General features: G+C 34.3%; 1 protein-coding gene across 1 annotated transcript; it reads left to right on the top strand.

The window, feature by feature from the left end:
• Window positions 1-8673: 8673 nt before the first annotated feature.
• On the top strand, window positions 8674-20420 carry LOC142640987 (NAD-dependent protein deacetylase SRT1). The gene is made up of 14 exons (XM_075815331.1): window positions 8674-9081; window positions 10674-10703; window positions 10806-10898; window positions 11333-11452; window positions 11947-12047; window positions 13148-13256; window positions 13936-14015; window positions 14228-14306; window positions 15160-15213; window positions 15478-15574; window positions 16269-16351; window positions 16770-16837; window positions 19093-19195; window positions 19846-20420. Exons 1-14 carry the CDS (start codon window positions 8983-8985, stop codon window positions 20143-20145), a joined length of 1416 nt encoding a protein of 471 aa, XP_075671446.1. The 5' UTR covers window positions 8674-8982; the 3' UTR covers window positions 20146-20420.
• Window positions 20421-22428: the final 2008 nt, after the last annotated feature.

The following is a 22428-nucleotide window of genomic DNA, read 5'->3' as shown; positions in this document are numbered from 1 at the left end:
TCTTCTTTTCCCCTTCCCGTAGTTTAAACCTTCTTAAAAAAGAGAGGCTGATGTTGTAGTTGCTCTGCATAAATATTCACGATGTGAATGAAAGTTTATTCATATAATTATTTGAATTTAGATAAAATATTAACGATTTTAAATAGAGCAATGCCACATATATGTTTTCACAAGTTTTTTTTTTACAACAGTTGAATTATCAAAGCTTTTATTGGTTCTTATCTGGACCTACTACTAGTATTACTTTTTTACTTACGAGTTACAACTAACAATCTGGCACATCAGCAGTTATAAGATTTTTTGTCAAATTTTATGTGTTTATAGACTTTCTCTTCTATTTAAATATATATATATATATATATATATATATATATATATATATTTCAATTCACTTTCTAGATGGCAACTAAAATGAAAAAAATGAGTCAACATCTCCATCAAAACATATAAAATGCATTAGAGCATTTGTATAAGCTCATACAAACTTATTTTTTGTCTATTTTAGCATAAAAACCTACTTTTCTATTTTACATAACCATTTTTTATAAACACTCATATCAGAATCTCAAATTATCTATTATATTATTTATTTTATTAAAATATAAATTTTTTTATTTTTTAATTGTTTCTCAATTTTTACACGTTACAACTATCATCAATTATCTTCCTTCATGATCGAAAATCATAAAGAATGAATAAAAAATGCATATACATTGTACAATAAATTTACAAAGTTTTTCCAATAACTACAATGAAAAATGGACGATAGATGCATTACTTTACAAGACTTATGTGAAATTTTTTTTTTTAGGTTGATAGGCCAAAATTTTCTATTTAGGCCATTTTGCATGATGCAAACTATGCAAATTCTCTCAGTAATGGTACATACGCTATGTAGATGGGCTATGAAGCATAATTTTGAATCTTTTGTTGGGCTTATGGTCTCCAATAGCTTCTTCTCTGATCGTGTGCTGTTTTCTTTAGTCATGGATCAAATCTTTCCGTCCCACCTTTTTCTTACTTTGCTAGAAGTGGCCCAAGCCCCAAGGCATAGCTAATGCTCATACCCTTGTATTCCTCTTTACAATAATAAAACTATCTTCCTCATTTTTAATATATAAAAAAAAAACTCCCACATTTTTTTTTAAGGTTTAGCTGTGTGATTTGTCTATGATCAAATTAATGACAATTTCCCTTAATTTAAAAAAAAAGAAACAAAAATCTCTTTAAATTTTAATTTTTAAGGGTTCAATTAACGAGTGTCGAAGTACATTAGTTAAGATTTGAATTTTTTATTACAATCAATCAATTTTTTTTTAAAGGAATTGTGCAAGATTTCATTAATAAAAATATTTGATTATTGATTTTTGCTACAGAAACACCCATCCTTAATTTATTTAGGTCGGTAAGAAAAAAAGAAAGATATTTTTTTTTTAATAAGAGAAAAAAACAGTACTTCTAGGACATTCTATAGAATACACAAGGGCTGATAGTACAACAATGGTGGTAGGTAAAACGTGTGAGCCAAGTTGAAGCTCCATCTTCTTCTTTTTTTCTTTTTCTTTTTTTGCTGAATAGTTGAAGGTCCATCAGCAGTCTAATCTGATTGACCCCATGATGTTTCTTGCTTTGAAGCATGAATCATAAGGTCATTTGCTAATGTAATGTGCCAACAAATAGAAATAGTATAGTCACCATTTTGTTCATGATTATAAAAGTTAATCTGAAAACTTAAAGCACATTCAAAGTCAGAACTCCCTTTACCACTTTTAGGCTCCTGGGTGTTTACATTACACTAATCTTGTCATATTATGTGTAAACTGAATATAACGTGAAAACAATGGGGGGAAAACTTTCAACTTCAGATAGAATTTAAAATATTTGGAAGTTTGTTTGTTTCCCAGGTAAATTTATTGGCTAGGCATGTTTCATGTTTGGTACGGTTTGTAAATTGTAAGTTGGTTTATTTATCTTTTCAACCAGTTTATGTCTCTTTTTTTTAAGTACAATTATTATTTTATTTTTAAACAAAATAAATCAATAAAATGAGTTATTCCAAACTCACAGTAATTGGCCAGTGTCAAAGTGCAGCTAATCAGTTCTAAATGCCTCACTATGCAAATCATTAATGCTTATCCTTCTTAACTCAACTCACAAAAGTGAACAAGTGACAATTAATGGTTGTCTATTAGAATTCCCAAATACTGTCGATAAATGCTAGTATCATATTTCAAACCATTCAATGAGAAATGCTATGTTTATAATATTTTTATAATAAAATTAAGATAATAAGAGATATCTTTTTTTTCCTCCAATATCTACATAAGTGATAAGACACATAATTTTTTCAACTATTAATTTTTTTAGAAATCTACGATGTAAAAAATATGTAACTTTATAAGAGTTGATGGGACTGATGAGATATCTTTCTTTGACAAACTCATGAGAAACCTTCGTCCACCCACAAAGCGGCATGGACGAGGGCAAGCAAGTCATAAGTAAGAGGATTCAATGCCCAGGACGGTTACTAACCAGCTGTCAGACCGTTGGAACCCCATCAAGATCTGCAGTAATAAGCCCTAAAATGTTACAAGAAGAGCATTAAAACCATAATCAAAGGCCCCAACGGCCAAAAATCATAAAGCTAGGAACACAGAAGGTACATAATCCTTACCCAAGTAAATACTTTTATGCTTCTCATTTTCTCTCAAAAGATTTCTATGTACCAACTTTGGCATTAGAGACGTTGTGGCATGCACCACACCGGTGTCCATCTTAGGAAAGCCTTAGTCTCTTTGTGCAGGAGAAGTGGCGAGGGCCTGGCATCATCTGGACGAACCCACTTGACTGACGATTCAGGCATCATCAGTTTGGCGTTGTCTGTGGGGAGCGACATTTTCACACTAAGGTTCAAGAATATAGTTACAGCCATTCTCTAAAGTCTAGATGGAATCCAATCAAGATCCTGCAACATTGGCTTTGCAGATCCAAGCACTTACAGCTAGTGTGGAAGAGCTCACCAGACAAAATCACGAGATGAGGCAGCGACTCCAGCAGGAAGACAACCGCTCTAGGGTCAATTAGGAAGACAAGGGGGATAGCTAAAGACGGAGCGATTGCAGAAGACCAACTACCCCAAAGGGATCGAGTTCAAAGCTTCTTCGGGAAATGAGAAAGGAGATGGATGAGTTGAGGAACGCCATTAAAGAAAAACAAATCGAAACTTGGATAGAATGGTCAAGACGACGGATTCCCCCTTCACGGTAGCAGTTCTGGAATGCCCGGTGTCATCAAAATTTCGCCTGCCTTAACTTGAACCATTCGACGGACTCAAGGACCCCTTGGACCACCTCAACAACTTTAAGACGACACTAGGTCTTCAACAGCCTCCTAACAAAATATTGTGTCGTTCTTTCCCCATCACTCTCAAAGGAACTGCGAGAGAGTGGTTCACGAAATTACCAATATCGTCCATTGACAGCTTTGAACAGTTAAGCAGTGCCTTTTTGCGCCACTTCGTCAGGGGACAACGCCCGAAAAGGCTAGCAGACCATTTACTCACTATTAGACAAGGGGAGAAAGAGACCTTAAGGTCGTATGTGAAACGCTTTACTCGGGAGACTCTAGAGGTAGACGAAGCTGACGACAAGGTGCAGTTAACAACCTTTAAAGCTGGATTGAAGTCCAGAGAGTTCGTAGTTTCACTCATGAAGAATCCCCCTAAGACAATGGTAGAGATGCTCCTGAAAGCATGGAAGTACATGAACGCTGAAAATGTTCTAGCCGCGATAAAGGATGTGGAAAAAACTAGTGACAAGGGAATGAAGGAAGATAGTCGCAGAGGACGAAAAAGGGAGCGCCTAGGTTGTCAGACTAGAGACGGGAGTAAAAGGAAGGACGAAAAAACTGATCATTTAAATTTCACCTTTTGTCATTTCAGTCCTCTAAATTAGAGTTTTGTCATTTCAATCCTAAAAGTTTCAAGTATAGTTAATTCAGTTCTTCATTAGTCTTCTATTAAATTCTACGATTAACTTACCAAAACCACGCTGAAAATGCTCTAGCCGCGATAAAGGATGATTTTTCTGTGTTTGCTCTCCAAATAAGGCTTTAGAGAGCCTATTGGAGATGCTCTAAATGCCTCACTAGGCAAATCATTAATGCATATTTTCCTTAACTTAACTCACAAAAGCCAACAAATGACAATTAATGGCTGTCTATTAGAATTCCTAGATATTGTTGATAAATGCTAGTAACATATTTCAAACCATTCAACCAGAAATGTTACGTTTATAGAGTTTTTATAATAAAATTAAGATAATAAGAGATATCTTTTTTTTCCCCCCCTCCAGTATCTACATAAGTGATAAGACACATAATTGAATGGAAAATAATAGCATTTAATAATATTATTTCAATCATAAGATCTTTTAGAAATCTAAGATGTAAAAAATGTGTAACTTTATATGATAGCTCTTTATCGCTAAACCAAGACATCAATTAGTTTTTGGTGTAGGCAGGGACCCCAGATCTTTTAATTCAACCATCAGAGATTTTACTAGTTGAATTAGCTAGACTCTTATAAAGTTACACCTGGTGTAGCTCTTATAAAGTTACACCTTTTTGCTTTTTTATATCGTAAATTTCTAAAAGATCTAACGATTAAAAACAAACAATTAAACATTTATTGCTTTTCATATAATTTGCCTAATTAATAACTTTTTTTCTCTCTCTCTCTTTATTTATTACTTTCCACACTTTTTTTTTTCTTTTTTCTTTCCACCCCGTTGAAGAGCACTTCATTTTTTGTTTTTGATAAAGGCCAAAATTTTATCTCAAACTTTCAATTTTTGAAGTGAACGATAGAAATTTTATTGAAGAAACTATAGAGGTTGCTGTAAATCACATATGATGGGTTGGATTTCTCCCAGCCATATCCGTTTAGTAGGAGTACAAAAGGCTTATTGTGTAAATCATTTGCCTCCTTGTATGTTGGTATTTTTTGCTGTGTGCAATTGGATTATCTGAAGCTTATCCATGACATTTCTAGCTTCCTCAAACGGGTGTCTAAGCTAGAATACTACAAATCTTCTCCCATAGACTTTGGGATGCTACCTACCCTATATGATTTTTTTTTTTTGTTGTTGAGGAAATACCCTATATGATTACTGATTACAAATGGGAGGAATCATTAAAAATAAATTAAAATTTAACTTGACTTTTTTTTTGGATTCTTTCTAAAGTAAAACTCTTTAGAAACTCTTATAGATATATGGTAATTAAGTTTGGTAGGAAAACAGCTCTAAAATGCTTGATTTGCAAACAGTGCCAACCTAACAAATTTCTAGTGTACCGTGCAATTGTTTCTTTGCTGAAACTCCCACTTTGGCAATGGCAAGGTGTACTACTGTAGACGAGTTTGTGTTTTGCAGGTTCTCAAAAATGGTGGTGTGTGGTGTGCCTTTTTAATAAGTGAAAAGCAATAAATAAGAGGAGAGAGAAAAATATTTTGGAATTAATAAGGTAATCAGATGAAAAGTAATAACATTTAATGTTATTTTTTAATTTTTTTTTAATCTACGGTGTAAAAAACGTGTAACTTTCTTAGTATAACTTGAACTCATCTATATATATGTGTGTGTGTATATATATATATAAAAATAGGTTCAAGTTACACCTAATGTAACTCCTTAAGAGTTACACATTTTTTATACCGTAAATTTCTAATAGATTCAACGGTTGAAAAAACAACATTAAATGATTTTTGCTTTCTACCTTATTTACCCAAGTAATAACAAATTTTCTCTATCCTCATTTATTACTTTTCATAGACCTCGTCTGGTGTTGTTTAATGATGTCCCTTTCTTCTTACAATTGATATAATTTGGTTGGGGTTTTCAGTTTTCCTAATCTCCTTATTCACGTACTCTCTTTAAAAAGAATAATTGATAGAAAACTTTATAGATATAAAATGATTGTATAAATTAGTGTATCTAAAAATCATAACAGCTCACCAAGACCATACATGAGTTGCTAGAGGTGTCAACCACAAATACAAAACAAAGCCTCATACAAAACATAACTCAAACTCATACTGACATTTCTACTCAAAATCAATTAACCAAGTCTCGTAAATGGGAAAAAAATAAATCTCAGAATCAAAGAGTAAAAAACCTCAAAGCTTTGGTCAAGCTTCTTAATTCCGTAAGTTCTTCTTCTTCTTCTTCTTCTTCTTCTTTTTTTTTTTTTAATTCGTAAAAAAAAATCATTTTGTTTTTATCTTTTCTTTCTCTACCCAAATCACATTGAGAGAAAGAAGCAGATCTGCTTCTCTAGAGATTTTTTTTTTTTTAATACTGGGTAAGCAAGAGAGAGATAATAGGTGAGAGAAAGAAGAAGAGAATTTCGTTTTATATTGGGGAACCAAGAGAGAGAAATTAGGATAAATTTAATTTGTAATAAATAAGGAAGAGAAACATAAAAGATCCTTATTAAGTAGGTTGGTTGAGGTGGCTAATATATTTGTTTAACCGTTTGATTTCCTACAAATATACGGTGTAAAAAAGGTGTAACATTTACAAAGTTACACCTGGTGTAACTTGAACCCATTATATATATATATATATACACACACATACACACGCATATTTGCAGAATGAAAAGTTTCATAGTTGGAAATTAGAGCGTAATTTGAACAAGTGCAAACTTTTATATGTCCAACCCATTCCTTTTGTACATAATTTTTAGCAAAATGGGCTAGTGAAGTTGGCACACATGTGGCCCCAAAAAAGCGTATTAGCCCAAGGATATTGAGAAGAGCATTGATTACCGTATGTTTTTTAAAGTGGGTTTCATTCTATAACCTTTGTTCTTAATGATAGATCTTTATCATCATACTAAGATAGGACTGTCCACTTAACCTGAATACCCGACCAACCCGAGTAACATGCCCGAGCCAAAATTAGAAACCGCCCGAACCGACACTCCGACGGTCGGCGGTGGGTGGCTGCCCACAGAACCCGACGCCTTCGGGTCGGTTGGCGAGTTTCCTTTCCCAAAACCTGAGCAACCAGACCTGATCATAAACCCAGAAACCTCCAGTGATATTCGAAGGATTTTCAACGAAAACTTACAAAGACCGATGGTATTGGAGTTCTCCGGCGAAGGTTACTTGAAATCCCATCAAATCTGACGAGATCCGGCAAGATCTCATTGATATCCAGTCCATATCCGACAAGATCCAGCGCGATCTCGTTGAGATCCGGCGAGATCTCGTTGTGATTTAGCCAGATCTCGATGGATCCGGCCAAAATAACATCACCGGCAATACAACTTGAAACTCGATGAGACCCAAACCGCTAGATCCGACTAGCATTTCGGGTCGATTTCGGTTTTCAATTTCACCCACCTGAAATGTTTCGGGTCGAGTTCGAGTTGGGCACAAACCCGACCCGCGGACACCCCTAGACTAAGATACCAATCTATTTTTAGTGTAAGCGGAGATTGAACCCCAAATTTCTTATTTAACCATAAGAAATTTTACCAATTGAGATAACTGGAACCCACAATTACCTGACTTTAGTTTACATCAAACACATCACCCAATTTAAGTTTTAAATATGAACATGAACAACAACAAAAATTGTATATATCCGTATGAAATTATAGATGTTATATATACAAAGTATATAACAATAACATAAAACAATAATTTTTCTTTTAAGGATACAACTTTTGTATCACAATTTTGAAATGAACAATAAATATAAAAAAATAATTCCTATATTAGAAATATTCAAGAACACAAGTTCAACCTTTAAAGTGGACAATGAACATAAAGTATTAGTTTCTCTATTAAGAAAATTTAAAGATACAACTTTTGCATTACAATTTTGAAATTATCAATTAAAAAGGCAGTAAAAAAGGTGATTATCTATTAATGACTTTGAGGGCGTTTGGATCCACGTTCTGCGTCCACGTCCGCATTTTGGCTTTTGTTTTTTTTTTTTTTAAACCCAGCCGCATATATTGACTTTCAGCTATGAACAGTACACAAAATTACTGTTCATGGGTCCCACAAATTTCACTTTTCAACAACTTTTTCATTAAAAATGGGTCCCACAATATTATTCACACATTTAAAAATTATTTTGCTACAGTGTTTTCAGTTTTCAATTTTCAGTTTTCAGTTTCAGCAAAATAAGTTCTATCCAAACAGACCTTTTATCAATGTTGCGATAAAAGCTACGATAGGAACACAAAAAGTCACTAAAGTCAATAAAAGGTATTAACAACTACCTTTATTAAAAAATACCTTTATCAAATTTTAAGAATATTTAAGAATACAATTTTTGTATCACAATTTTGGAATGAACAATAAATATAAAACAATAATTCCTCTATTAAAAATATTTAAGAACACAAGTTCAAACTTTAAAGTGGACAATGAACATAAAGCATTAGTTTCTCTATTAAGAAAATTTAAAGATATGACTTTTGTATTACAATTTTGAAATTATCAATTAAAAAGGTAGTGAAAAAAGTGATTATCTATTAATGACTTTATCAATGTTGCGATAAAAGCGTGATAGGAACACAAAAAGTCACTAAATTCAATAAAAGGTATTGACAAAAAACCTTCTATAATAGAAGGAAAATCAAGGGCATTGTGGTAATCCAGAGAGGTGTAGTGTATGCAAGAATTTCTTTCCTGATATGCAGGGAAGTGTGTCATGAGTACTAGTTTTGGCTTTTGAGGGGTCTCCTTAAAAGAAGCAAAAAAATGTTTGTAATTATAAATGCCCTGTCTGTGTGAGCAATAGAGAGAGAAAGAGGGGGAAGAAGAAGCTAAAGGGTCTCTCTCTTCTCCCAAGTCTCAAACTTTATAGGTTTTTATCAACTTTCTAGAGAGAGAGAGAGAGAGCGAGAGAGGTTTTTAGAGAGAGAAAGCCAGCTGAGAGAAAAGAGTGAGTGAGACACACCATGTCTTTAGGCTATGCAGAGAAGCTTTCGTACATAGAAGATGTGGGCAATGTTGGAATGACAGAATATTTCGACCCACCTCATGTTTTGCAAGAAAAGGTAGAGACTTTATCTTTCCCCATTCACATTCTTGCTCCTTTGGGTCTTTTCTTTTTTCTTTTTTGGGTGCTTCTAGTTTGCTTGCTAATTGACCTTATGGGTTTGATAAATTTTGATGATCTTGTATGACACTGTGATACCCATGAATGTAACTTTGTTTTATGTGCTTAAACTTGGTGAAAGTTTGGGTTTTTTGTTGGTGGTTCTACAATTTGTTTTGCTGTGGAAATTTGTTCTTTGTTCTATTCTGGCTTGTTTTGTGAGATCCCATTTCTGGGTTTTGGCATTTGGACTCCAGGAATTTAATTTCACTTTGCTTTGTTGGTTATTAAGCTGAAATTCGTATACCCATTATTGATTTTGTGATATAGGTATGATGGTTCGGTATTGTAGGTTAATAATGTGAGGCATTATTGATCACCCATATGTATTTCATGGGAATTTGCAAAGGTTACTATCTTTTCTTTGGGATGCCAATTGTGTTGAGATGTGAAACTATGCATGCAGTAGTTGAAGGATTGTGATGGGGTGAATTGTGTTTTTGGACTTGAGATGCCAATTGTGCTGTGATGTGAAACTATGCATGCAGTAGTTGAAGGATTGTGATGGGGTGAATTGTGTTTTTGGACTTGAGATGCCAATTGTGTTGTGATGTGAAACTATGCATGCAGTAGTTGAAGGATTGTGATGGGGTGAATCGTGTTTTTGGACTTGGGATGTTGAAATTATACATGCCTAGGGTTGTAGCCATTAAGGTTTAAGGATTTAAATCGAATTTTTGGATAGTTGTAGAACTAAGCTCTGTTTTGGTATATAATTGAGGTACATCCTGATACTCTCATGATGAGGAACAGAAGGTAATATTTTGGAATTATCAATGATGTAATAGAAATATGGCTTTTTCATAAGGATCAAGTGGGAGAAAGATGCAATAGAATAATGGATTTTGATAGTGTGAAATGATTAAAAAAATTAATGTGGTTTAATATTGCCTACTATATAGTTGGTCTTAAGAAAAATTCAATTGGATTTTTAGGTGATGTACAACAACGACAACAACAACAACAACAACAACAACGCGTTAGTCCCAATATTTGGGGTTGGCTATGGATCCTTGATAGATTATGTGATGTAAGGAGAAAGAAAAAAATATATGTTTTGAATCGTCCACATATATTTGTAAGCTTAGGATTTTTATATTTTTTCCTCCTTATTGTCATCTTTTGGCATCCAAAAAAATCAGAAGACACTCAAAATGTTGGTTTGTTCTTCCTTGTTCAGATTTCATTGTGATACACTGTTGAACTATCTAATGTGAATTATATTCATTCTGGTGAAAAGCCCTTTTCCACTCAATTGTAGTTTTGAATTAGCCTTTTTAAATTTTATTGGTTCAGTTAAACCAAAATCACTATTCATACCCCGTGGAAGATAGTATACATCTAGTTGCTTATTCAATTATTATTATTGCAAACTTCTTCACTTATGTGCTGTTGGTTTCTTTAAAAAATTTCTTCCTGTGTTTAATAAATTGAATTATTAGGAATTTTTATGTCTTTACTATTTTTGCTGACCTTAGCATTTTTCTGCAGATTGAACGACTTGCCACGATGGTAAAAAAGGTTTGAACTTGTAGCATCTCACTCATCTAATTGATGTTAGCTAAATTCATTTGAGATTTTCTATTAATCAATGCTGTCACATTTTTTTGTTTCTACTTGCAGAGTAAGCATCTAGTGGTGTTTACAGGTGCAGGAATATCAACTTCTTGTGGTATACCAGATTTCCGAGGTCCCAAGGGAATATGGACCCTTCAGGTGATAATTGTGAAATTCATACAGTGTCATGAGTCTAAATAAGACCCTCTTTGTTCTTTATTCGAACTGTATTAATTTAGTAATCCTTTATCCCCTGCCTCAATAATTTCTGTTTAACCTAGAATGGGCTGCTTAAATTTAATAAGCAGCTTATAGTCAACTTTTTTACAATTAATTTAAGATCTATTATAAAGTTTTGTGTTCTTTTTTCTTATTGTTCAAATGTTACTCATATGATATTTATGTTTGTAAGCAACTTTACCTGAAAAAAAAGATGAAGGCATACATTTCATTAAGTTCTCAACAGCTGCCATGCTTTTAGTGCAGTTGTTTGCCACATGCACCTTACCATGGTTTGCCTTAGCATTCAGAAAAATAATCATCCATTGTAAATCCCTATGTATGTATCTTCTAATCGTCAATTATCAGTACAGCGTGAAGGCAAAGCCTTGCCTGAAGCATCGCTGCCATTTCACCGTGCAATGCCAAGCTTGACTCATATGGCTTTGGTTGAACTTGAGAAGGCTGGTATTTTGAAGTTCCTTATTAGTCAGGTATGGCTGCATTATTTCCTTGACTGTATTTCTGATATTATCCCATTGGGAAATACTTCAGCTCGAACTTTTATTAATGAGTGCTTAATCTAGTTTCATCATAATTTTGCTTAAAATCTGTTGCCTTCTTTTGATGCTCGCTCGTAATTTCAAGCTATCAATTGTTAAAGTGGTTTTTTTTTTGGGCCCTGTTACCATAAATGTGTGGAGATGAAGGTTCATATATTTTTTGCTATTTGGAATAGTTTAGACTACTACTGATACTATGCTGGCATTCTGGGTCTTTGACTTGTTTTGGCAACATTGCTTATTCTTTTCCAAATAATGCTAAGTGCAAAATAATGTCAAAAGATGCAAAGACTTTTTTTTTTTGATGCGTCAAAAGATGTAATCACTTAATGTTTTTCTTGTGTCTTAATTCCACCAATTGGGTTTTATGTGGAGTTATTTGAAAACATATTTCATATCTTACAATCCGTTGTTTTAAATCCTAGAATGTTGATGGCCTCCATCTTCGGTCTGGAATTCCAAGGGAGAAACTTGCTGAATTGCATGGGAACTCGTTTATGGAAGCTTGCCCTTCATGTGGAGTAGAGTAAGGCTATATATTTCGACAGAAACTGATTTTCTAATCATATTGTGTTACTATCTTTGGATGTTTCTCCCCCCCCCCCCCCTCCCACTTTCTTTTTGGGTTCATTAATATTCTAAGTTGATATTTGGTCTGAAAATGTAGTAAATTGTTGATGTTCTTATTACTCTGTGGAAAGTTTCTGTCTTCCATTTATGAAGTTAGAATTATTATTTTTTGATAAGTAATAATATTTATGGAATGAGTGGATTACTTCATGCTCCTTTTTTTGTTTTTTTTGTTTTGATAGGTAATAAGAATTTTATTGATAAGAAAAGTACAATGTGTTTACGATAGTAAACTCACTGCACAATGATGAACATAAAGTATCTTAAGAATTACAAAGAATCATACAGAAAATTGAAGCGAGTCGTAGAACTCAAAAATAGAATTACAATATTCATAAAATTAAAAAAAGAAAAGGAAAAAGAATTACAATGTGTAAAACCCTGCGAGACTGATCAAACAAGGTATGAACCAACAAGAATTTCATCTGATCAAGAGGTCTCTCAATATCCTCAAAAGTATGGCTATTATGTTCTTTCCACACTATCCACATTTAAGATAATGAAGTAAGATTCCAAACATCTGAAGAGTGCTTCCCAAAGCAATTCCTCTACCCAAATAATGGGTCTGCTACTGTCAATGACACCGCCAATGAGCCTCAAACAAATCAAAAAATGCACTCCACAGAACCTAAGCAACATCACAGTAGAGCAACAAAATGGTCCACCGTTTCCCATTGCACCGAGACATACAGCACCAGCCAACTACAGAGAACATCTTGATAAGATTGTCATAGCTAAGAATCGTACCCCAAGCTAATGTCTAGACAAAGGACACCCTCTTTGGGGCCTTGACACACCATATACTATTCCAAGGGAATGAATTAGTATTGGTTCCACAAATTGCCATATAATAAGAGTGAACATCAAACTTACCTCTCCCATTCAAACACCATCTCATCCTATCACAAGCCATCCAAGATTCAGAATTATTATTCCTGTGTATGGGTATCACTTTTATAACAACATAAATTTAAATTATTATTTACATCTGTTTAGGTACTTGCGGGATTTTGAGGTGGAAACTATTGGTTTGAAGGAGACATCAAGGCGGTGTTCTGATGTAAAATGTGGTGCTAAACTCAAGGATACAGTTCTTGACTGGGAGGTAATAATTTTATTTTTACTTGTTTCAGTTTGGTGAGGATCAAAATTTAAAATTATTATTTGGGATCAATGACTGCTTGGACGTGATTTCAGACTAAACAATTTGTTTCTAATGCAAGTTTATTAATTACTAGGAAGGAAATTTAGTGAAATTTATATTCATAGGAACATAAAATAACTCTGCTTGTCCTTATACTTAGTATCATATACAGTATATTTTGTTCACAGCTGATCCCAAGCCCGGAAAAAGGGTTATGGACCAATTTCGATGACAATTGTTATGATTTATGCAGGGAAGAATTCTCTTTTTATACTCTCTGTAGTGAAGTATTTTTTCAAAGTACTATTTATATATTAAAAAAAGAGAGTATTTTTAAAAGGCTGATATAATTTTATGTTTCATAGTATTTTTACATATCTATGATATTCATAAATAACAGCTGATATTTGGGCAGTCACTAGGAATTGTTAAAAGGCTAAGATTTGCCACAGTGCAATGTGCCATTCTATGAAACATAAAATGATAAATGCTTCATGGAGTTAATATGTATGTATGTATAGGCTAAAAATAGTGAAGAAAACTGGATGATGCTGGTGTCTATGTGTGTGTGTGTGTGTATATATATTTTTAAAAAAATTCATTGAAGAACAGTTTCCTGATAAATACTCTCTTTCTGCAGGATGCCTTACCCCCTAAGGAGATGGATCCTGCTGAGAAGCACTGCAGGATGGCTGATGTTGTATTATGCTTGGGGACAAGGTAAGGGCAAGATTTTTACTTGACAGTATTAAACTGCCCCCTGCAGAATTCTCAACTTATCTTTTATGAAAAATTCATAGTACATTGCCCCGTTTTCAGTTCTTTTGTTGACATCCTTGGCAAATTGGATTGACGATCACTTGTGGTTCAATTATGAGTCTTCTCGCATTCATGCTTTGTTTAATGGTCATGTGCATAATTTCTCTCTGCAGTTTGCAAATAACTCCAGCATGTAACCTACCTCTTAAATCACTCCGTGGTGGGGGAAAGATTATAATTGTGAATCTTCAGGTACTTCATCTCTTGTTCAAAATGAATTCACTGCCTACTTAGGGTGGGGGGGGGGGGGGGGGAGAAAAAGTGCATTAACTGCTCAATCATAATCCAAATTGAAAGCTGGAGTGATGATGAGTGGTTGGGGCTTGCACATATAAACTCACTCTAATATTAGTTGCTTAATTTTATTATCAGTTAACAATAACAAGTTATCATTTTATTGTCTGTCTCACGTAACAATTTCTTACCAATGCTCTTAAATATCTAAGACCACAATTAGATAACAAATCTGGATTTTGTGTGTTTGAGTGAACGTTTGTACCAGCTGACACTAGGGTATTTTATAAGTTTTGTTATTTGGCTTATGATCTATTTGTTTACTAAAACCCTTTCCTTAATTACAGTTCATTCTTTCCTGTTTAGAAGCCAGTTCCGTATATTATAATAAACTGGTGCTGATAAATTACCAATTGACTCTCAAGCTTAAGCTATTAGAGAATGGTGAATTTAATTATTTAACCAACATTCTAACACTTCCCCTCAAGTGTGGACTCAAACTTCCCCTTAATAAATGGATCCCAACACGAGACTTTAATTTTTTTAAATCAAATTAGAGCAAAGACACTGTTTGAACTCAAAATCATGTGCTCTAATACCATGATAAATTCTTGATTTTCCCACAAGCTTAAGCTATAGGAAATGGTAAATTTAATCATCTAACCAATATTCTAACAAGTGCAATATTGAATTGTCAGTCTCTCTATTTCTCCCTTAATTGCTGGTTCAATATTTTTGAGAATGGTGTATACATTTTTGCTTGTTAGCCTAAACTCTTGTTGCCTAAAATGTGCATTCTTCAACTTTACAGAAAACTCCAAAGGACAAGAAAGCAAGTTTAGTGATCCATGGGCGGGTAGATAAGGTATTGCAATTTGTGTCTTTTAATTGCAGAGAGATCTTTCCTGTTTTCTTTTCCCCTCTGTTTCTGAACTTTTGAAATAGCATCAAGAGGCACTGTTTGCATTTCTTATATGGAATCTGTGTGTCTTAGCATTCAAGTCTTATAATAAAGATATATTTCAATTGGAGCTTGTCAGTTTTAACATTGTAACTGCACTTAGCTTTTAATTGCTTATTATCAGGCATATGTTTGCAATAAATTATTAATTAATTTGAAATAGAACAGGTCATTGCAAGTGCCATGGAGTTTCTTAAACTGCAGATTCCACCATTTGTAAGGATTGATCTTTTTGAGGTCATTCTAACTCAAGCATTAAGTATAGGTAAATTTCTTGGCTTTGCAATATTATGTATCTTAGTCTGGAATGCTGTCACAATGACATTTGTGTCATTTATGAGAAGCAGATGTTTTCTATCCAAGTCCAATGGGCTCATCTTTAGGCTATTTGTTGACAATGACAAATTTAAGTGGTAGTGATGGGCTTCACCATCTACATTCAAAACTGGATTTGTACTTTTAAAATATATATTATTTATTTATCTATTTTATAGAATAAACTGGATGCTTACGTTGTCCCTGAGTTTACTATTAGATTTGGCATTAAAGCTCATGTCTTCCGCAAACAACTATACTTGACCTTCCTATTTTACTTTGTGTAATGCATATTGCATCTGGACAAAATCTCCTTGATTTCTGTTTCAGCAGACATAAGAACTTCATTAGACTTTGAACAAGGACCTTTTTCTGGTTCATGTCACTCAATTTAATTGGGCCAAGTATAGGTGAAATTTTTTATGAAATTGTTTTCTGTTAAAAAACTAATTAACCCTGTGAGGGTCAAATAATTGTCTCTGTTATATTACTAGTTCCTAGATGTCATTCTTATGAAGCAACCGAAACAAGGAGTTATAGGAGCTTCTTCTAATTATTTGAGGCTTTTAGTCTTATAGTTTTCTTACATAATCTTTCTACTTGAACTATAGCTTTTTTACATAATCTTTCTGCTTGAACTACAGATAGAAAATATGTGAACTGGACCCTCCAAGTTGCTAGTGCACATGGACGGCGAGCTCCATTGCCCTTCATCAAATCTGTTGAGGTGATTTTATGTTTAGAAATTCATGCAGCTGCTCATTTCCCTTGAACAAGAATTCCAAAGTCTTTGTAAAATTCTGTGAGAGTCTTTATTCTAACTCTCAAAGCAAGGCTGTGAGCAATCCATGAATGCATATTTACAGTTTATTTTGACTACTTTAATGCAAGGTTGTATGCTTGTCTTTATTAACAAGAAATATATTTTAGTCATTTTATTGCTCTGGTGTTAACTTCTCCGCTTCTCCATGGTAAACAAATAAACTGTAAATGTGAAATCAATGACTGTTACTCCAAAAGATTAACTTATGTAAGACCACTTTAGGATGGTTATCATACTCCCTGTTTCAAACATTTTAGTTACCAAGTCATTTTGTTTATGTAGCCTTCCAATTAGAATTAATTTTTCTGCTGCATGTCTACAGGTTTCCTTCTTGGACAACCAAGATTATAAAGAAGCTATCCTACAAATGCAACCATTTCGGCTGAAAAGGTGGTGTCAGCACTATCCCATAGTATTTATGCCTTTTTTGTTTAATAGAACAGTTTTTATGCTGTGTTTTGCCAAAAAAGAAAGAAAAGGAAGACCTAAATATTCAGTAATTTGCAATGTCATACTGTTCCGCACTGTAAAGATTCCATTGGAGCTTCAAAAATTTAGATAGATTTCATTCTAGTTAAGGGAACAAAAAGAGGAAGAGGAAGACCTAAAATAACACTAGTAGATGTAATAAAAAAAGGATATGTTAATTGAGGTGGTAATAGAGACTATGATTTTGGATAGGATAGAATGGTGGAGAAAAGTACATGTGGCCAATCCCAAAAAGTCTCTTGAGGATCCATGGTTGACCCAAAGTTTTGAGACCATGGCTTTGTTATTGTTGTATAGTTAATCATATATGCATTTTAAGTAAAAAATAAGCTTTCCATATTTAAATGGATTTGCTTCAAAATGAGAAAATATGGCATCACGAAACTTAATTGTATATGATTCAGTGAATGATGTATGGTACTTGCCATATTTTAGACTCATTGCTCTTTGGCGGAGGGTTATTGCCACCAAATATGGTGAGGGTCAAGGGGGGTGGACGACTAAAGAATGTAGAAGGGCCCATGGGTGTGGCCTTTGGCGTGGTATTAAGACCGGATGGGAGACGTTCTCCAAACACTTGGCTTTTGTGGTGGGTGATGGTTCCCGCATTCGTTTTTGGCATGATAGGTGGGTTGGGGATACCTCACTTAAAATGCTATATCCTCAGTTATATGCGTGTTCCAGTGACAAGGAAGCTTGTATTTCTGATTTGTTGGATATTCAGGAGGATGGGAGTAGTAGGTATTGGAATGTGAGATTTTATAGGAATTTCCATGAGAGGGAATTTGAGGCTGCCTTCTCTTTCCTAAATCTCATTCAATCTCGTATCCCAAGAGGTATTGGGTGTGATAGACCTAATTGGTGTCTTAATGAGAATGGGAAGTTCGATATTTGGTCTTTCTATTACAAGATCAGGGGTACATCCCATTCTTACTTCCCTTGGAAGGGGATTTGGAAAGTCAAGGTTCCTAAGAGGGTGGCTTTCTCCTTGTGGACCGCTGCCCATGGTCAGATTCTTACCTTGGATAATTTGATGCTCCGGGGCCTCCCTTTGGCGAATAGGTGCTATATGTGCCACTGTTCGGCGGAATCTGTGGACCATCTTCTCATCCACTGTCCTGTAGCTTATTCTTTGTGGGTGCATATGTTGCAAGCTTTTGGGATCCAATGGGTCATGCCAGGTTCAGTGGAGAGTTTGGTGTCCTGTTGGAGTAATTGGTTGGAGAAATTTTCTTCGGACGTATGGAATATGGTTCCTAGTTGTTTGATGTGGGTCGTTTGGTTGGAAAGAAACCGGCGATCTTTTGGGGATCCAGAGAGAATGCTTGAACAATTACAAGCTCTCGGCCAAAATACTCTTTTTGATTGGGCTAGGTTCTGGGGTTCTTCTAACTGTTCTTCTGTTTTGGAGTTTCTTTCTTCCCTTAGAAGTGCCCCCTAAGCTGCCCTCCTCTTTTCTTTTTTGTTGTTTTTGTTTGCTGTTTTTTGTGTTCACCATCATGAACACCTGTACTTGTTTGTTTTTGTTCTTTCATGATGAATATAAGTCTTATTACTTATCAAAAAAGAATTGCTAATCTTATAGCTTCATTTTCTTTCTTTAGTTTCTTTCTGTTTTTTAAATCTCTGTATACTTCCCGTATACGCTTTTCCAAGTTTAATAAATTACAATTACTTACCAAAAAAAAAATGATGTATGGTGCTTGCCAATAATTTTGGATTGGGCAAGTTGCTTGACTGTTTATAATCAGAATGTGAATGGACTTTTTGACCCTTAGAGTGTGCATGGTTGGGTGGAATAGTGAGAGGATAGAAAAGTTTGGAAAGGAAATGGAAGATGGATTGATATTATATCTCATTTGGTAGAATAGAAAAGTGGAAGAAATCTGCCATTTTTAATCTTCTCAATATGGGAGGAAAATAGGAGAGAATTAGATTATTCGACAATCTTATGCCTCTAGTTCATGAAAAAAAAAAATCAATACATGAATATAATATGAGTTCAACAAATGTTTTGTTCTCTCCGCTTTTCGAGTTCACCTACTAAACACCTATAATGGAAAATATTAATCACTTCTTTCCCCTGATAGGTTGGCTAGACATTATTTTATTTATGCTTCTTTATCTTCTTACATGTTGTTATTGTTATGTGTCAGGAGAACCATGCAGGCAAAATCATTTGAATTGGTCTTAAAAGTCAACTTCATTGATGGTTGTGGCTGTCAGTCTGTTGAAATTAATATCCCTATTGATTTTAAGGTGAGAAGAGGGACCAGTTCTACTTATTTCATGTGTGTGATTTCTTTTATTTAGGTTGTTAATTTTGTAATTTGCACACATTTTGAGGTCACCTTTTGTCCTGTTAATATGGGGTGAGGATGTGACGTTTATGCTAGAGCTCATTAGGCCATCTCTGAAATGTTTTTTTCACTTTCTTGATAAAACAATGGTGCACGATACTGATGGTAGCTTACAGTGCTTCTTTGGTGTTGAATTACTGTTAGGGTGCTCCTTTCTTTGACAACGTTCTAGATTTTTAAAAAAAGAAAAAATAATAGAAATGACAGAAGGATCCTTAGCAATCATGAGCACGCTACAAATATTTAAAGTTTCTGAATAACTTCTAAAATATGCCAGCCTGTTGGTCATCACACGTCAGCCATTGCTTTTGTCAGCGTTTTTAGTTTGTACTCGACCTCTCCAAATGATTTGAGTACCTGTATGTGAGAATGAAAATATGTATGCTCATATGTATATACATGTATGCATGTTTGTTAGCATTTCTGTCTGTAGATAAAACAGACGGCTGAAGATCAGACGATTATAAGTGTATAACTCATTTGCTCTCACATTTGTATAATAATCTTGTTCCTACCAAAGCCAGACAAATTATACCTATCTCTTTGCAGGTTTCAATTGATTGCTTTAACCCTGACAAAGACGCTGTACTTCAAAGGCTGAGAGACACAGCAATTCAAGATTTATGCTGCGGGCAGAATGCAGTTATTGAGAGAACGGCCATCATGATGCCGAAAAGTGAGGTAACTGTCTATGCCATTGTAACCAACATTGTTCAGTACATCAAAACCTCCAACGTCTTAGCCGATTCTCTCAGTAACGGCAATGTAAAAAGGCAAAGGGAAAGTGTAAATGGTACTGGAACATCTAGGAAGCGATCAAAAGTGCATAGGAGAAAATCTAGATATTAGAAAATAGAAGGTTGTGGTTTGAGTTTTGTATATATGGTATTCATTAAAACTAACAAAAATTATAATATGTAGGGACTGGGTGAATTTTGTTAGATACTACACTCGGTCTCCCCAGTTATATGGGTAGGGGATGATGTGTTGGTTAATTGGTTAGCAGAATTTCAGTCTGTAAGTTTCTGAGATCATTGAGGATTCCATTGTGACCATTGGCTAATAGCTTCTCAATTGACTCCTCCCCCACCCCTTATTTTTAGTATGTACTAGTGATTGCAATCTTCAAATGTGTTAATATTTCTCCTACAAATTTATAATTTAAATGATGTCGTATAACCAAATATTAGCATTTAGCACACAAGAAAGATATCTAGTTGTCACTATGCAATGAGCATTCTGTGAGACGTGAAAATAAAACGCCTCTGGACCCTTCTTGTTGTGAGGCATGCGGTGGTCGATACCGCCTTGAAATGGTAAGCATGGCACCTTCTTGACACGCTTGGTTTTATTTTGAGTGTAATTTGTATCCATTTGACCCAATGCAATGAAGAAACGTTAGAAATTCAGAAGGGGGTCAGTTCAAAGGCCAATAGCCCCAAGCTCGGTCCCTAGACTTTCAGTTAGGACAAGAAATGGTTAAAGATGAGATGAATCCACAATTTATAAGGATTGTTCTTTAAGAAAACGACAATTAATATTCCCTTAAAAGACCAATGAAAACTCATAAAATTAACAAAGTTGTTGTCTTAACTTATCCGATAAATGCATTTTTATTAAATATTGTAATCGTTGCTTCTCATAATAAGTTTATATAATTGTTAATCATGTTTACAAAATAAAAATAGAATGTGCATAAAAATAATCAGTGTACACGTGAAAAGTGAAAGGATTGGATTGGCTTACCTCTAGTCCTCATATGCATTGAGGAGGCATGCATAGGCACAATGCATGACCGCGAGCCAGCCCAATGTCTGATGCATAGGAGTATTGCACTGAAAAATGAAAGAGTCTGCGTTTAATGTTTTTTCTGTGGGTTTCGTGTACTGTTCACAGGACCTACAAATACGAATTTCAGCAAATGTTAAGTTAAAACTAGGTCTTAAGGCACTATTCACACATTTAAAAATTATTTTGTTATAGTGTTTTCAGTAATAAGTTTTCAAGAGTAAGCGGTATCTAAACAGGCCCTAACTAGCATTACAAGAATCTCTATGAACTTAGGACTTGTCACTCTTAAGACAAAGCTTTTAAGATTGAACTAAAAGTATGAGTAAGAGCTTCAAAACAAAAGCACATGAAATGTCACTAGCTTCCCATTTCAGTTAATGAATCTATGACAAGTTTATCTCGACACAGCCAATAGCAGTTGTTCACTTGAAGAAAACAACAAATAATATTTCTTCAAAGAGCCAATGAAAACTCATGAAATAGTAAAGGTGCTATATAAATTCTTAATAAGTGTGGAAGTCATTGCACTTTGATAACAAGTAAACATATGGTAATTAAATTTTTGTTACAGAAAAGGGGCCATTTACCAATATCCATGTGAAATGTGAGATAAAACCTCATTATCAGGTTTCACATGAATTTTTATGAATAACGCTCAAAACACGTTCCCGTTCTAGCAAATCTTTTAAGAGTTAACCGAAAGTGTAAGAAGTTCAAAACCATATGAGATGTCAATAGCTTCCCACTCTAGTTAATGGATTTATGACAAGTGTTTTTTTTTCTGAAAAGAAGAAAGTAATAGTTGTTCTTTAAGAAAATAAAAATTAATATTCCCTCAGAAGACCACTGCAAACTCATAAAACAGCAAATTTGTTGTCTTAACTCAACCCATAAATGCATTCTTATTAAATATTAAAACTGCTACTCCTCAGAATTAGTTTATATGATTATTAATCATGTTTACAAAATTAAAAAATGGGCATGGTTAACAATCAATGTATTCATACCACCACACATCCTTGGCGCGATGGTTACTCCACAAGTATAAGTGCTTGTAGGGTGTGGGGGTAAGGGTCAAGGTTCAAGTCTCCCGGAGGGAGCTTCACACACATATACATTTAGATTAGGCTAGAGTAGAATTTTTATCTTGTATAAAAAAAAAAAATCAATGTATTCATGGAAAAGTAAAAGGGCTGGATTGGCTCACCTAAAGTGCTCTTATGCGTTGGAGGAGGCTTAGGCACGAAATGACCACATGTCAACCCAATGTCCGATGCATAGGAGAATCGGATGGAAGTTTTACTTAACATAGTACACTCATTAACTAGCATTACAAGAATT

Source organism: Castanea sativa, chromosome 6 (assembly GCF_040712315.1).
Source record: "Castanea sativa cultivar Marrone di Chiusa Pesio chromosome 6, ASM4071231v1".
In the NCBI taxonomy this organism is placed as follows: Eukaryota; Viridiplantae; Streptophyta; class Magnoliopsida; order Fagales; family Fagaceae; genus Castanea; species Castanea sativa.
This window is presented reverse-complemented; position numbering and strand designations above follow the sequence as displayed.

Bases quoted from the DNA above. Each gene is read 5' to 3' on its own strand.
- LOC142640987 (XM_075815331.1), top strand. From the start codon at position 8,983: ATGTCTTTAGGCTATGCAGAGAAGCTTTCGTACATAGAAGATGTGGGC. The intron at 13,257-13,935 runs GTAATAATTTTA...CTCTTTCTGCAG, and splicing joins ATACAGTTCTTGACTGGGAG to GATGCCTTACCCCCTAAGGA. The intron at 14,307-15,159 runs GTACTTCATCTC...TCAACTTTACAG, and splicing joins TTATAATTGTGAATCTTCAG to AAAACTCCAAAGGACAAGAA.